Source organism: Branchiostoma belcheri, unplaced genomic scaffold, assembly GCF_001625305.1.
Source record: "Branchiostoma belcheri isolate BF01 breed outbred unplaced genomic scaffold, Haploidv18h27 scaffold130, whole genome shotgun sequence".
NCBI classification, from domain to species: domain Eukaryota; kingdom Metazoa; phylum Chordata; class Leptocardii; order Amphioxiformes; family Branchiostomatidae; genus Branchiostoma; species Branchiostoma belcheri.
Genome location: NW_017802714.1, coordinates 552,984 through 567,440, shown reverse-complemented (window position 1 = coordinate 567,440; position 14,457 = coordinate 552,984). Strand labels below are relative to the sequence as shown.

The following is a 14,457-nucleotide window of genomic DNA, read 5'->3' as shown; positions in this document are numbered from 1 at the left end:
AACTGTAGGTTTGGCAAAATCTGCTGTACACAAATGAGGAGAGTTTCCTTTTAAAGGCAACCACATCAGTTAGGATTGAAGCCCTAATTCCTAACCCTCTAGTATCTGCATCAAGCTTGTTCCAAATCGTTGTAACACGTGGTATAAACGAAGATGCAAAAGAGGATGATTTTACTCTTGTTGGAGCTAGCATGTGTGCCCTAGAGCTGCGGGGTGTTCTTGAAGAGAAGTCAGCCAGCCTCGCAACATCCTAACCGAATCCAATTTCAAGCAGGGAAAGCCAACACATGGAGCGCCATTTTCTTGGATCAAGATCTTCTGAACCAGGCAAGAAAACATAGATAAAAATTCTTCATCAGCACCAGTGAACCCACCCCACTGTCATCTTGGATCGTCAATCTTGATTTTTTAAATTTTTTTAAAGAAACAGCCTAAAACACAATGCAACTGGACTAAAGATGTTCATATGAACGTTTTTTTTTTTAATTTGAAAAAAAAATACGGAGTTGTGATGAAAGCTTATAGCGAAAATAAAAAAAAACGTGGTTATACCAGACCTAATAATATAGTCAGCTATCTTAGATTTTGACTGGTGACGTCATACCTACCTACCTACCTAGTCCCATGACCGACACTGGTCGTCGGGGGGACAAGGCAGACTTTGCATAAATCATAAATATCAAATCATGCAAATCACCTACCTACCTTGTCCCTTGACTCTCCTGTGAGTTTGGGGGACAAGGCAGAAGCGATGATGACCGGTCGACCCGTGTTCATCTAGATCCCTCTCTCTGGAAATTACGTATGATGATATAAGATGTTATTGATGTAAGAAAGGACGTGTAAACAATTTTAATTATTTACACGTTTTTACTAACATAACACGTCTTTAATAACATCTTATATTTTCAAAAACCGAAAAACATGAAAACTTAAATGGATAAATCAAAATTACTGAATTTTCCAAAAACTGACTGTCGGGGTCGCGTGACAACACGAACATCTATTTACTTAGTAATACCTAACTGATATGGACTTATTGTCAGATATAAACTAAGAAATGTAATGATTACATGATATAAAGATAGATAAAACATTTTAAATGTACTACTTTTAAAAATGCGTTATTTGGCCAATCAGAATTGCTGTTAGTAACGCCAATATGTGGGGGAGCCTGTCTGAAAAATTTCCCCTAAACGCATCTTCTATTGGCTTCTTCAAGGCCAATGGGCGCCAATAGCAAACCAGAGTTGTCGGACGAGTCGTCATTGTTTACTACAGGTCTACGTGAGCTGCCTTGAGTGAGTGCACACTGCCAGGTCAGTACGCCTTATTTAGTCTTTAAAACATAGAAACAACACTTTTCACCTGTAGCTGTCATTTCTGTTGTCTGCCTGTCCTGAGATCAACTTTCGGCAGCTTTTCCTTGTGCTCGAAATTCTGTCTGTTCGGCTGTCTTTGGCACAGAAGTAAGGTATTCCACCTAAAATTTGAAGAAATATCTACTAGACTATGAGTATATTACATTGCAGTACGTAAAATGGCAATGTTGTGTAGAAGTAGCTCCCTGGTTGTTTGAATTTGCCCGTTTGCTAGCTATTATACTTTATGAACGCATATGGGCATGCGGGTGTATGAAAATCCATTTAAAAGTGAAGGACATCACGACAAAAATATGGCCGCCATGATGATATAGCCTGCAGCCAAATAACTTCCGCTTTTCTGTACAAATACGCTAAGAGTAGGGAATGGGTTGATGTCAGTACTGAGGTTTCACGGTGTTAATTTGACAAATGTATGAGAGCTTTCAGCAGTCTTTGTTGACTAAGTAGGTAGTCGTGTATATAAAGAGATTCCAGGCGAAACGTATAGCGAAACCAAGTTTGGTTTCGCAGGCGTCCATGTTGAAATTTGACGCTGTGTAGCCGCCATAATTGTTCTGGTCTGGCTGTAACAGGAACACTTCCGTTTATCGTTCATGATTCATCTAAAAAATAACATGATTGAACCCCCCGTAAGACGGTCGCGGGGAGAGACATGGGGCTATTAATGTATAAAAAGTATTCAAATTAAGTTCAGTTGACAAATTTATGAACGTTGGTTGAACGTACGACATGTGCTGCTTTTGTTTATTTTTATGCATTACATTACAGGGAAGAAAATCAGCTCTTACCCTGACTGACGGAAATCTGAACTTTATCGCGGACAATAAACGCTCCAGAATTTTCTCTACCGGACAATTTCAACATGAAGTAAGTCTTACTCAATGCCTTTACTATATTAAATGTTTCGTATGTTTGAAACCTAATCATTATCTCAATGGTCTTCTGGGTACACTTAAATTGTCTTAACTAGACAAGGTTACACACACACGCACGCACGCACAACGTGGTTACACACACACACACACACACACACACACACACACACACACACACACACACAAACACACATACACACATACACATACAAAGAAAGACAAATCCAGAAAACAGCTGAAGAACTAACTTTATACCTTGAGATAATTTAAACCCAGTGCCGGCTATGGGCGTCACCATTGGCCCATAGCCCTTTCTAATTTTCATGTGATTTCTATTATACGCTATCTAACGTAAACATCCGTAGAATTGAACATCTACTGTCATTTTACACAGTTTAAAGAGGACCTTATCCCGCCATGAAGGGGTGACGTAGTTACCGCAGTGATTAAAACTACAATCTTGTTCAGACAAGTCTCTTCATACTCGGATTGTTCCGTCAAATCACTGAGCTCAAAACATTAGCATACGTCCTTCCGACTGATCCAAACTAGCCATATCATACACAAATAAGAAAATCCCATCCTTTTATTTTCAGATTTTTTCTACTCTATGTTTTACTTCTTCTGATCTCAGCACTGGGAACAGATGCATTCTGGGGCCGTCGCCGCCGCAGACGTCTAGGTATACCAATTTTCTAAACTTATTAAAATGACAGCTAAACATCTTACATGTTGTGAGAACCTCCGTCCACTTCTTTATATAAATAACTCATGATGATAGCTGTAAATCTGAAACATGTAAAACGGTTAACACTCAGCCTAATAAAGCACATTTTAAAACTAGAAAGGCCAATATTTGCTTTGGAGCAAATACAGCGATGGGTTCACCACATTTTACGACATGGCAGGGAAAGAATGAGAAACACAAGGGAAAACAATGATTTACATTGATATAACTATAATATGAAGTAACATACAACTAAAACAACAGTTGGATAGCTATTCCCTACTTTATTGGTTAGGATTTTTAATTGCATAATGCAAACTGTTGATTTTCAAAATAAAAAAAAAACGTTCATGCCCCGCATTCCAATGCTGGAGCAGAAAAGCTTGAAATACCTACCAAAACACTTGAATAAAGACATACTGTCAGTATGGAAATGCTCTGTGCAGGTGTTATTAACAATCACATAAACTATGAAGCCCTACATTGAATAAGCTATACATATAATATGATTATCATAACCTTTATTTTTAAAATCATGCCAGTGAGCTAATTGCATGTACAGAGTGAAAGAAAGTAAAGTAAAGCAGTAGAATTTCTGTACTAGCTATGATAGTACTTCATATGATTCGTCCTCATCGTCATCATTCAATGTGGTCTATCTCTTGCTACTAGTGACTGGTAATACCTCTGTAGATTCTTCACACTGGCCCAATTTGCCCATTGTACCTCCATACCAAATTTCAGGACCTTAGGCCCTAAAATGAAGAAGCTGAATCCATTTAAAGATATGGCAGGAGGAGGAGGAGGAGAAGAAACATCAGAAAAAGCAATATGGGTTCACCACCACTTCGTGGTGTGGTGAACCCATAATTACAAACACCATGTAGCAAAAAAGGGGGGGGGGAAGAGTTCATTATACTTACCTGTAACTAAGCTCACAGTAAGTAAATTGTATGGATGGCATCCACGACAGACTCCAAAATATAATGCGAGTGGGCGAAAAAAACAAGACGGGCAACAAAAAAAAACATTCCTATATTTTGAAATTTTGACACCATAAACCCTGTTAAAGACTGTATTGTGCTTACTTTACTGCCAACTATCACAACATACATGAAAAAGGAAAGTTTTCAGTCATAGTACAAAGGGTTTTGATTCAGTGGGAACATATAAAAGGAATGAAATACTGCATCAAAGTAAAACTATTAAAAAACTATCAGATGACGCCATGTGCAACTTTGTGGTTTTACTTATTGGCCTATCTTATGTTGTATTTAACTTCAGACTTTTCCGTATTCATTCTAACTTCAGTCTGTCACGAGGTAGCAGAAGTTATCAAAAATGTGAACGTAACTTTCTGGCACCTGGCACCCTACTCATGTAGCTTTCCTGAAAACCGTCGGTTAGATGACGTCATGAAACTTCAGACCTGCCATCCTATCGTTGCTACTTTGGGAAGTTCATGCCATCTCACTTAGCTCTCGGTAGCCTCAAAACAACCCGTCGTTTTTTCGACAACTTCTGCCTCCCTAACTTTTGCCATATTACCCTGTTACTTGACATGACTCTGATTTATTTACGGGATGAGAATGGAACTCGATCTTATGGATTTGTCTTTTTGTTAGCACTGTCGGGCTGCCCTTTCCCACCACGACCAGCCTACAGTTCCAGAAGTGGATGTACCTCACCTTACACACAGGGGGAAATATGTCACTATGAATGCCACCCCGGGTACTATCAAAAGTCCGGCAACACAGACCTGACGTGTACTAACCGGAATTGGAATGGATCGAGTCTTGTCTGCAGTATGTATCAATTTTTACAGTAGTAGAAATATGAAATAATTGTTCCATGTTTCGTGCCTTCGCCAAATAATTTTAACTTTTCCCCCTGACGTACAGATTACACCCCTAATTTTCTCATTGATCATGCAGATTAGGTCCTTATTTTCATAAATTATGTCAGATAATAAAGGGTTAATGCCCCACCCCGAGGTGTATATTATGAGATAAATCCCTGGACAGGTGCGATAACCACCGAATAAACCACCAATTGAGGGTAGCAAAAAAGGTGGTTTATGAGATTGTTATCGCACTTGACCGTGGACTAACTCAACATATACACCCAGGATAAAACGGAGCATTAACGGTTTTATCATAGAGCCTAATATCCAACTAACACAGCTATCCCTCATACTATGCAAATGAGGTCCCTATTTAAATAAACAATGTTCATGATTAACTTTCAAATGCAGTAAGTATGAAATTTCAGGCTTTTAAAAGTCATAAATAGATTTATTATCTAATCATCACTGGGAGCGGGAAAATGGCGGAAGCCAATTTGTCGACGTTTGGTGCAAGCTGAAAGACATAACATGCATGATGTGATCACCGGTTTTATCTAACCTCTTGTTCCCCGTTAAAGGCCACGTAGCAAAAAGATTTTACAAGCAAAAAAGAAAAGAAAATACTTCTAATGCCCTTGCACCACAAAAATAGTGACGCGCGAGACGAATTTTCCTTGTTATCTACTTCTGTTATGTCCAAAATGGGTTAAGGGTTGTTCTAACTGCTGTGTTCTACTGGCCCTTTTCAGCACCGTTCGAATGTTCTACACCACCTACCCCTGCCAACAGCTACAGAAGAGGTTGTTGGCCCCCCTTCTTACACGGGGATACATGTTACTACAACTGTCTTTCCGGGTACTATCAGGGATCGGGAAATATCGAAAGGACTTGCTCTAGCGGAGACTGGACTGGCTCAGACCTGGAATGTAAAAAAGGTAATATACATCTTCAAGGCTAGCTATTAAATCCGCTGCTTTGGTGTGAATTGATAAAGGATGGTGTAATCTTTTGATAATGTTAAATGATATGTGTCATTAAAAGTTTTCAAAATTAGAATTTAAAATTCCCTAAAAAATTCTAAGTGATGAGGTGAACAAATCCCAACATGTCTTGTGCTATGTAAAATTTTCTATTACACTGAATTCACTTCTTCGTCCTTTGCACACATAAAATCAGCCATGATAATTATTTCCTTTTTATAACATCTTTTCCTTTTTTTAACATCATTTCCTTTTTTTTAACATCATTTCCTTTCATTACGTTCATTTCTTTCTCAATTATTGGGTCATGTGTATTTAACCCTACCTAGACCGGGCTTTTTTTGACATGGGGGACCGGGGGGGGGGGCTCTTTTGGCCCCCCCCTAAGAACTCGCGAACGGTATGTCGTATGACCACCAAATTTTCAGAGAATGGTGTACTAGTAAAAAATTATCATAGCTACAATTTTTATGTCGTTACGTAATATGACGTCATTATGACGTAATTAATGTGATTTTATTGGCCAAAACCGTTTTAACAGGTTTTTCCCTGAAAACTAAATGGCATTCAACATAACTGTACCAAAAGTGTTTATGACAGAATATTATGGTGTACTAAGTCTTATGTTGCCCATAGCAACACCGGTGACGTCATAAGATGACGTCATGCATATTTAAGATATCCGCCATCTTGGATCATCAATCTTGAATTTTCAAAAATAGTTTTTTTTTCATAATAAAGCCTAAAATACATTGTAAACATACTAAAGACCTTCATTTAAACCTTTTTTGGAAAAAGAAATGGAAGTATTGATGAAATTTTAATGAAAATAACCTGTAAATACCTGTTCTCATGATATGGTCCGCCATCTTGGATTTTGGCCAATGACGTCATCAAATTAGCATAAATTATACATATTTAATGATAAAATTTACATAAAATTATATGGGATGCTATTAATATTAGAAACCATGAGTAACTTGACATAAAACTCATAAAATTCTATTGTTGAAACAGAAAGTACTAAATTTAGCAAAAAATGCCTGTCAGAAACCCGTTGCCATGGCAACACAAAAAATTATTATCTTATTCCAATGATAGAGAATTGTTGCCAACCATATTCTAGGAAAAGTCACCAAGTTTGGCCGTTCTATGGCTAGCCGTTCAGACGCTAGGTGACATCAAAGTTGCCGCGGGCACTTTTAGCCCCCCCCCCCGGTCTAGGTAGGGTTAACACATGCACAACCCCCTGTTAATCCTAGAATGTAATTATCAACATATTAAATACAATGCGTTTCATAATTTTTCATGATTAAAATATGAGAACAACATCTTTGTAAAATATGTTGTTTGGGTTTATTGACAAGTTATTGAGATGCATTAGATTATACGATGACTAGTAATTCCGTTTATACTTTTTATGGATTGAACAAACTGAAACTTCAGGGTAAACCGTTGTATAATAGATAAGTATAATAGATAAGTAGGTTGTCATGGCAACATTTGGCGTGATTTGCATAGAATGAACAGCAAGTCAGTAACAATTTAATGTTATAGGTTATATGTGTTTGCTCTATTTACAGAAAGTTTATTCTCACCAAAGGAGAATTTAGACGTCGAGGTGATCTGGACATACCAACTTCAAGATGGCATTTTACCTCTGTTTGAGAATTGGAAGAAACTACCAAACATTGGAATAGCAAGTAGAACTACAGCAAACGTGTACATGTCAGCTTTATACGTGGTAAGTATTTTCATCAAGGGCCACGCTTTGAGTAACTATATGTCTGGGCGTTCCAGATAAAGCCAGTACTTCATTTTATCTATCCGAATAACATAAGTCCCAAAATATTAAGATAACGTATTTCCTGATTTGCCTAGCATTCATGTTCATGTAAAACTGTAACAGTTGTGTGTCTGTATTTTCGTTCCGCGTAACCACCTTTAGGCTCAACACACCAGTTTTGTAGGGTAAGTTTACGATGGGGTCGTAAGTTTTAATCACATAGGGTTCAACGGGACCTCTACTTTATTTGATAAATGATTTGGTCGAGGTGTCGTTGACCACTTATTTATTCATTTATTTATTTCATCATAAGACGGCTGGGTACCCCCAATCAGCTTACATTAGCTGTTTTCCAGGGGGGGGGGGCAGGAAAATTACACGACAAGACATTGTTACATACAGTAAAACAAGAGTGGACAACACACAGTAAACATACAAGTCCGATGCGTCAAAACAGAGTCATAGTCCTATACTAGAAGTCCTAGCCTAACCACTTATCTTACTTTGGTCCTATCTACGATGACATAAGCTAGGTATTCGTTTATACCTGATTCGATTGAAGGAATACAGGTTATGTGCCTGTCTTTGCATACACCGTTCCTCATAAGCTGAAAAGCTGTCTGTCAATGGGAATTCGGACACATGACCTTATTGTTTTTATATCATGAGATGAAGTGTCGGACGACTCAGTCTGCTAGTACGAGAGGAAAGTTTGGAACCACTAATCTACAAGCATAGTATTACGCACATGTAAACACACACACACACACACACACACACACACACACACACACATGTATACATATACCATACGCGCACACACCGACTCGGAGACAAACCTTTACATTCTACATAATTAAACCAAATTGTAATTCTGTTTTTAAGGGTCGAATAGAACTGTTCGGACAAGCAAGCCTCCGGCTGAAAAACGTAAGTTTGTCTGACAAAGGGGTCTATCAACTTTTCACCGTGTTTTCTGATGGGACATCACAGACTGTCACCGCATCGGTTGAAGGTTGGTTCTAGCAATAGATTATTAATGAATTTTAATGAACTTTTACGCGTTTATGTAAGTGTACGTGTTTTTTTTCATATGAAATGATACGTCATTTGTATAATCTATATTACCCAACATTAAAATGCCTTATTAAGGTTATTGAAGCAATATAGTTTTTAACGTCAGAACGTCAAAACCTAACTTCATACACTTATGATAATCAATTTAAAAAAGCATGAGTTATGGGGCTAAAGCTAGTCAAAACCACACAGAGACACTTTTCTATATCTATATATTTTCATTGCTACTTTCTTTTTAAAAGGCCAGTATCTGTCAATGTCAGCCTCTAATGCATTGTTCTGGTGAAACATGAATCAGGTTAATTAGACATATGTCTAATGACATATATCTCTATTAGTAGACGACCCGTGTGAGAATAACACCTGTTCCCCGGACGGTGGGAGATGTGTACCACACGGGAACAACTTCACGTGCATGTGTGATCCTGGCTACGTCGGTGACGGACGGATTTGCACAGGTAGAGCAACCTATTTATCTCTGAAGAACTTCTTCGGTCTCAAATCTACATTGAGAATATCATATCATGTTTAGTGTGATTAACATAAACAGAGTCAAATTATTGATACTGAATCCTTCTTTTAAGAAAATATATGATATATATAACTGATATATATCAATAATATAATATATACTAATTTTCAGAAAATTCCTATCTAAAAAAGGCTTACGCGAGGCGTTACTTGATCTAATCATTTAACATAATGATTGTAACTGATATAATGATTTTTGAAACTGGTAAAATTTATGGCATTGAAATTTTTGTCATATATTTCTTTAGAAGTAACAACGCAGAGTGGAACAACAATCCCTACCACAAATGTGATGAAAGAATTTCCCTTCGGATTTACAGAGCTACAGGCTACAGGTATAGACTGCAAGCGTTTTACTTTTGCACAGAATTGCAACTCTAGCTATTCCCCTTACCGCTTCTCCTTCGTAACTAGTTACCAACTTTAGAGAAATACAAATTGTTTTACGAATAATGGACCAGTAGACATTTTAACTCCTTGGATTATCTATCCAGAAAAATCGTTTTATTGTTTCTCAGCTGAAATTCCGCCTACCATTGGAGACAGTGCGGTGACGACAGCTGCTAGGAAATCATCAGTCAGAAACACTACAGGTACATCATATATTAATTTTGTAGCACTGTTTACTACTGCAAAGGATTGTAACTTAAGCCCTTTATCGTTATCAAGTATACGCCATTTTCAATTGCTTTGTAAAACAATTTTTTTTTAATTGGCGGAAGGTTTAGGAGTATTAATAAATACACGGCTGTTGTATTGTTTTGCAGCTGGAAGTCACAGTACCCTTGCAGGAAATGGGATGACGAAAACTATCCAGGGATCCGTCAGAAACACTACAGGTAAGTCTGTAGCATTGTTTAGCCAATCATAGATTTGTCATTTTAACTATGCCAAGACCATCTTTTTCTCGTATCGATATAAGTTTTAAAGACATTGACAAATAGTTTCATTGCTTACAGCTGGAAATCTGATATCCGAAAAATTCAACAATGTAACATCCGCTGCCGAGGGATCCGATGCAGAGTTTTATTGGAATTACCAAGAAAAGGACAACACTGAAGTGATATTTGAGGCTTGGTGGTTCAAAGTGAATGGTGATGGCCTGATGATTGCTAGTCGTGTGCATCCGTTGAATACATCTGTTTCTCCAAGATATGAGGTGGGTACGACCGTTATCATAAAGACACCTCTTGATATATTAAACACAAATTACTCATGGACTTTTTGATAAATCAACAAAATCAGATAAACATAACGTAAGCACAGGGAATCTGGTTACATTTCAATGTTCTAACGCTGCTTACATACATACAAACTTACAATAGAAACGACTGGAAGCATTTGGTGACGCAGGTCTCCTACTCAGAGCAGTACGACTAACAGACGCTGGGACTTACGAATTGCTGGTTGCCTTTGATGATGCTTCAGAATCAATAAGGAAGGACAGTCACCTTGTAGTGCACTGTAAGTTTTTTTTTAATTCATTTGCTGTAGAGAAGGACAGGAAGTTACACAACTGTGGCTGTTATTTTCCATTGCCTAGATAATCACAACTACAAAGCTACCACACTAATGTCACTTAACAGCCATAAAGGTAGCGCCGGATATTTTTTAATCAGAAAAAAAGCAGTGCTCGTAGGGATTGTCATGATTCTTAAAATCAATTGTAACAAACACGTTTCTAATGGTTTTATGTAGACCCTCCAAGATTTCTGGACATCACTCCAAGCGTAACTGCTGCAAGAGGAACCCAAGTCATACTGCAGGCTCACGCTAGCTGCATCCCGCCGCCGACATACTCTTGGATAAAAGTCAATGGCTCAGTTCCAGAGACATCTATCGAAAACACAACAACTGGAACTCTCACATTGAGAAACATCGGCCAGAAAGACAGTGGTACATACATGGCCATTGCTAGTAATTCTCTTGGAATCGCATCGAATCTATCAGTCCTGAAGGGTAGGTATACCACTGAAAGGCACCAATTACTTCTTTAGCACCTCATCGTTTGAGTAAAATGTCTTTCAATAGATTTTTTTTTACATTTTATATTGCGTAGATATTACTTTATCGGTGGTCTACGCACCGCATGGGGATAAGGGCATAAGTAAGTAAGTATAAGTAAGTAAGTAAATAAGATATCACTTCTAAGAATGTTTGAAAGTATCACTATTCTATTTTGTTGATAATAGTTGAGAACCTTCAAGAGGACACGTCGTCCGAGGGTACGTGTCGTTGATTATTTTGCAATAATACACATATTATCCGCAAAATAGACTACATTGACAATGAAAACTTGTGTAATAAACGTTTTATTATATTGATAAATGTTCTTTTTTTCGGAAACTAACAAATTGTATTCAATACCAAAGGCATTCGAGCAGATAATATGATTGAATTGTTACTTTATTTACACTAGTAGTGTTCAGGTGAGATTTTTCGATGATGGTTGAATCACATACTAGTGATACAATAGAATCAATTGCTAAGCCATCTACATATAACTGCATATTTCCTCTCTCCAATGGTAGGCAGTATGTATGATTTTGTTATTTCTCAAGAACGCTGATGTATTCAATGCCAAGAATAAGGGGGTGCTCATTGTTGTATGCACTTGTCAAATTCACACAGCAGAATTTTCCATCGAAGAAGTTCTGACAATTGCAGCTGTGCCATGTGTGACAGTACTGTCTGTAATGGCGGGCGTACTTTTGTACTGTTGGATTCGGAAGCGCAGGAACAAGGAACAGACCCTAGACATGTCAGAGGTGACGTTCCACCCGGATCTGCCACGTGAGTGTCATTTTAACGTTTTTACAACCTAGTCGGTATTATTGAGGGAATCATAGTTGTAAGACTCCTCTTTGTTGAGCAACATTATATTTCATAATCCACTAGCCCTGAGGACGCGTGAGTAGTCCAAATACAAGGCACATCCGACAGTACAACATTAAAAACAATGTCATGCTTTTAAGGATGACATTTTAAAATACTTTCTAAGATCTTTATCGTACAAGGCACTAAAACAACTTTAAGGGCTGTACATAAATGACACGTATTTTTTTTTAAACCTATGTGTTAAATGGTTCTATATAGTTTTGTTACTGAGTGATACCAATGACTTACATGTGTACCAGTGGTTGTGATTAAACTACTTTATATCCGACTTTTGATATGTCCGAGTTGACCCCCGCCCGCGGAACCTCAATTTCCCATCCAAGCCAGACTAGCGGGGCCCAATAGGCGGGCAGCATTTCGGCCACACCCACAGCCCGCGCTTTAGCAAGATATGGTTGAAAAAGATGTATATTAAACTTGTTCAAAAGATACATTTGTAAATTGTTTTCTGAAATTCTGTGTCTTTGAATAGCTGGAGCAAAATAACTACCGAGCCGAGTTAAACCATTTCAGCACTGGGCTTCTCAGTGGTGCTTACGACAACTTGATTGTACGAAGAGCATGCGTATAGCAACGTAAAGATACCGTCTCAGACTAACGCGCGGTCTTTTCTCTAGCATTACCAGCGGCTCTGCCCCAGCCTCCCCCTACTCCATCCCGGCCACAGTTCCTGAAGTACGAGATCAACAGGACTGATCTAGACGTGAAAGAACGGATCGGTAGCGGCGCCTTCGGTTTAGTCTTTCTGGCTTCGTTAAGAAGACTTGTCAATGGTCTCCCTACAGACAAAACTGTAGTGGTGAAAACTGTACATGGTAGGTCGATGCCAACAGGACATAACTAAGACTTGTCTGAGCATTCCTGCTTTCATTTAACTAGTTAATTTCTTCCAAAGTTGACGCAGACTTGATTAACAAAATTCTTATAATGATTTTTGTTCTATATTTGCAGAGGATTCTGGAGAAGAAGAAATTAAAAATTTCATACGAGAGATCGACACCACTATGAACCTGACAGAACATATTAATCTATTAGGTCTGATTGGCTGCGTTACGGTGACGCGCCCTCCGTACATGGTGACAGATTATATGCCATACGGAGACCTGAAGAATTTCCTGCTCAAGTGCAGGAAGGTAAATCTTGAAAGACTTTTTTAATTATAGATCTTTTCCCCTTAAATTGCGTACAGATATATTTATGCGTCTGAACAAAAAGCTGCACCGATTGGGGCCCAAGGTATAAATCTCCAGAATTGTGAAAATGAGAATGTGAAGATCATTCAGAAATATCATTTGATTAAGTTTGAGACGTCAAATATCTCTTAACTAGATATTGTACAACCAAGATTGTACAACAAAGATTATTTTTTATCAAATTTATTTAAAAATCGTTCTTATCTTTTATCTTTACAGTGCAGCGTCGTTGTGGCTTAAAGATTTTAACAAATAGTAACACCGTTCTAACTTGATGTAATTAGATGTTCCGAATTACTTCTAATATAATATTTTTGTTTAATCCGCAATAAAGTTAGAGGAGAGGCGCCGAGACAGCACGTATGACCTCACAGAGTTTAACATCTACCAAGTGACTCGGCAGATAGCGAACGGAATGGTAAGCCGATGATAATTTGCTTATCAGAAGATGAAAATTAAGCAGTTTATCACGGTTCCTAAATAATATTAGACCGCTATTGGTTCATAGTTTGTATTACATATGATATATTTCAATTTTCTAATGTTCCCATTAGACCTTCATTTCTCAAGCTGGATACGTGCATGGTGACTTGGCTGCGAGGAACGTTCTCGTGGGAGAGAATTTAGTGGTGAAGATTGCTGATTTCGGCCTAACTACAGACATCTACGAGCGGGGTTACCAGCGGCAGGACGCGGAGCAGAAGATCCCGCTGCGCTGGATGGCACCGGAAAGGCTTTTACGTGAAGGTCGATACACCAGTAAGAGTGACGTGTGAGTATATTTTTTACCTTCGCCAAAAGGTCACGTTTTCGTGGTGGTGCGTTTTCGTGGCTCTGTGTGTGTGTGTGTGTGTGTGTGTGTGTGTGTGTGTGTGTGTGTGTGTGTGTGTGTGTGTGTGTGTGTGTGTGTGTCGTGTCGTGTGTGTGTGTGTGTGTGTGTGTGTGTGTGTGTGTCTGTGTGTGTGTGTTGGTGTGTGTTTCCGCCAGGCCCTTAGGTCAGGTTGTAATGGATACGGTTGGGTTGTTTCCTTTGCATGGCAAAGAAATAATCTACTACTAGTAGATATTTTATGGAGGTCTGAGATCTCCGAATTCTTTTTTTTATACATTTCACTCTAGGTCGATCAAAGAACATGTCTCTGACGATGGGAAGAATCTG

At 38.3% G+C, this 14,457-nt stretch overlaps 1 protein-coding gene across 1 annotated transcript in view; it reads left to right on the top strand.

The window, feature by feature from the left end:
• The first annotated feature begins 1,270 nt into the window (after window positions 1-1,270).
• Window positions 1,271-14,457, top strand: part of LOC109464007 — a 15,260-nt gene continuing 2,073 nt past the window's right edge. Inside the window, exons 1-19 of the mRNA XM_019760929.1 lie at window positions 1,271-1,319; window positions 2,154-2,252; window positions 2,857-2,942; window positions 4,613-4,792; window positions 5,583-5,768; window positions 7,397-7,557; window positions 8,485-8,614; window positions 9,015-9,134; window positions 9,456-9,542; window positions 9,726-9,800; window positions 9,975-10,046; window positions 10,167-10,366; window positions 10,533-10,671; window positions 10,906-11,166; window positions 11,400-11,432; window positions 11,839-12,000; window positions 12,723-12,920; window positions 13,057-13,238; window positions 13,853-14,070. Coding sequence (XP_019616488.1) covers window positions 2,248-2,252; window positions 2,857-2,942; window positions 4,613-4,792; window positions 5,583-5,768; window positions 7,397-7,557; window positions 8,485-8,614; window positions 9,015-9,134; window positions 9,456-9,542; window positions 9,726-9,800; window positions 9,975-10,046; window positions 10,167-10,366; window positions 10,533-10,671; window positions 10,906-11,166; window positions 11,400-11,432; window positions 11,839-12,000; window positions 12,723-12,920; window positions 13,057-13,238; window positions 13,853-14,070 — 2,495 coding nt within the window. The 5' untranslated portion in view covers window positions 1,271-1,319; window positions 2,154-2,247. The remainder of the gene's footprint in view (window positions 1,320-2,153; window positions 2,253-2,856; window positions 2,943-4,612; window positions 4,793-5,582; window positions 5,769-7,396; window positions 7,558-8,484; window positions 8,615-9,014; window positions 9,135-9,455; window positions 9,543-9,725; window positions 9,801-9,974; window positions 10,047-10,166; window positions 10,367-10,532; window positions 10,672-10,905; window positions 11,167-11,399; window positions 11,433-11,838; window positions 12,001-12,722; window positions 12,921-13,056; window positions 13,239-13,852; window positions 14,071-14,457) is intronic.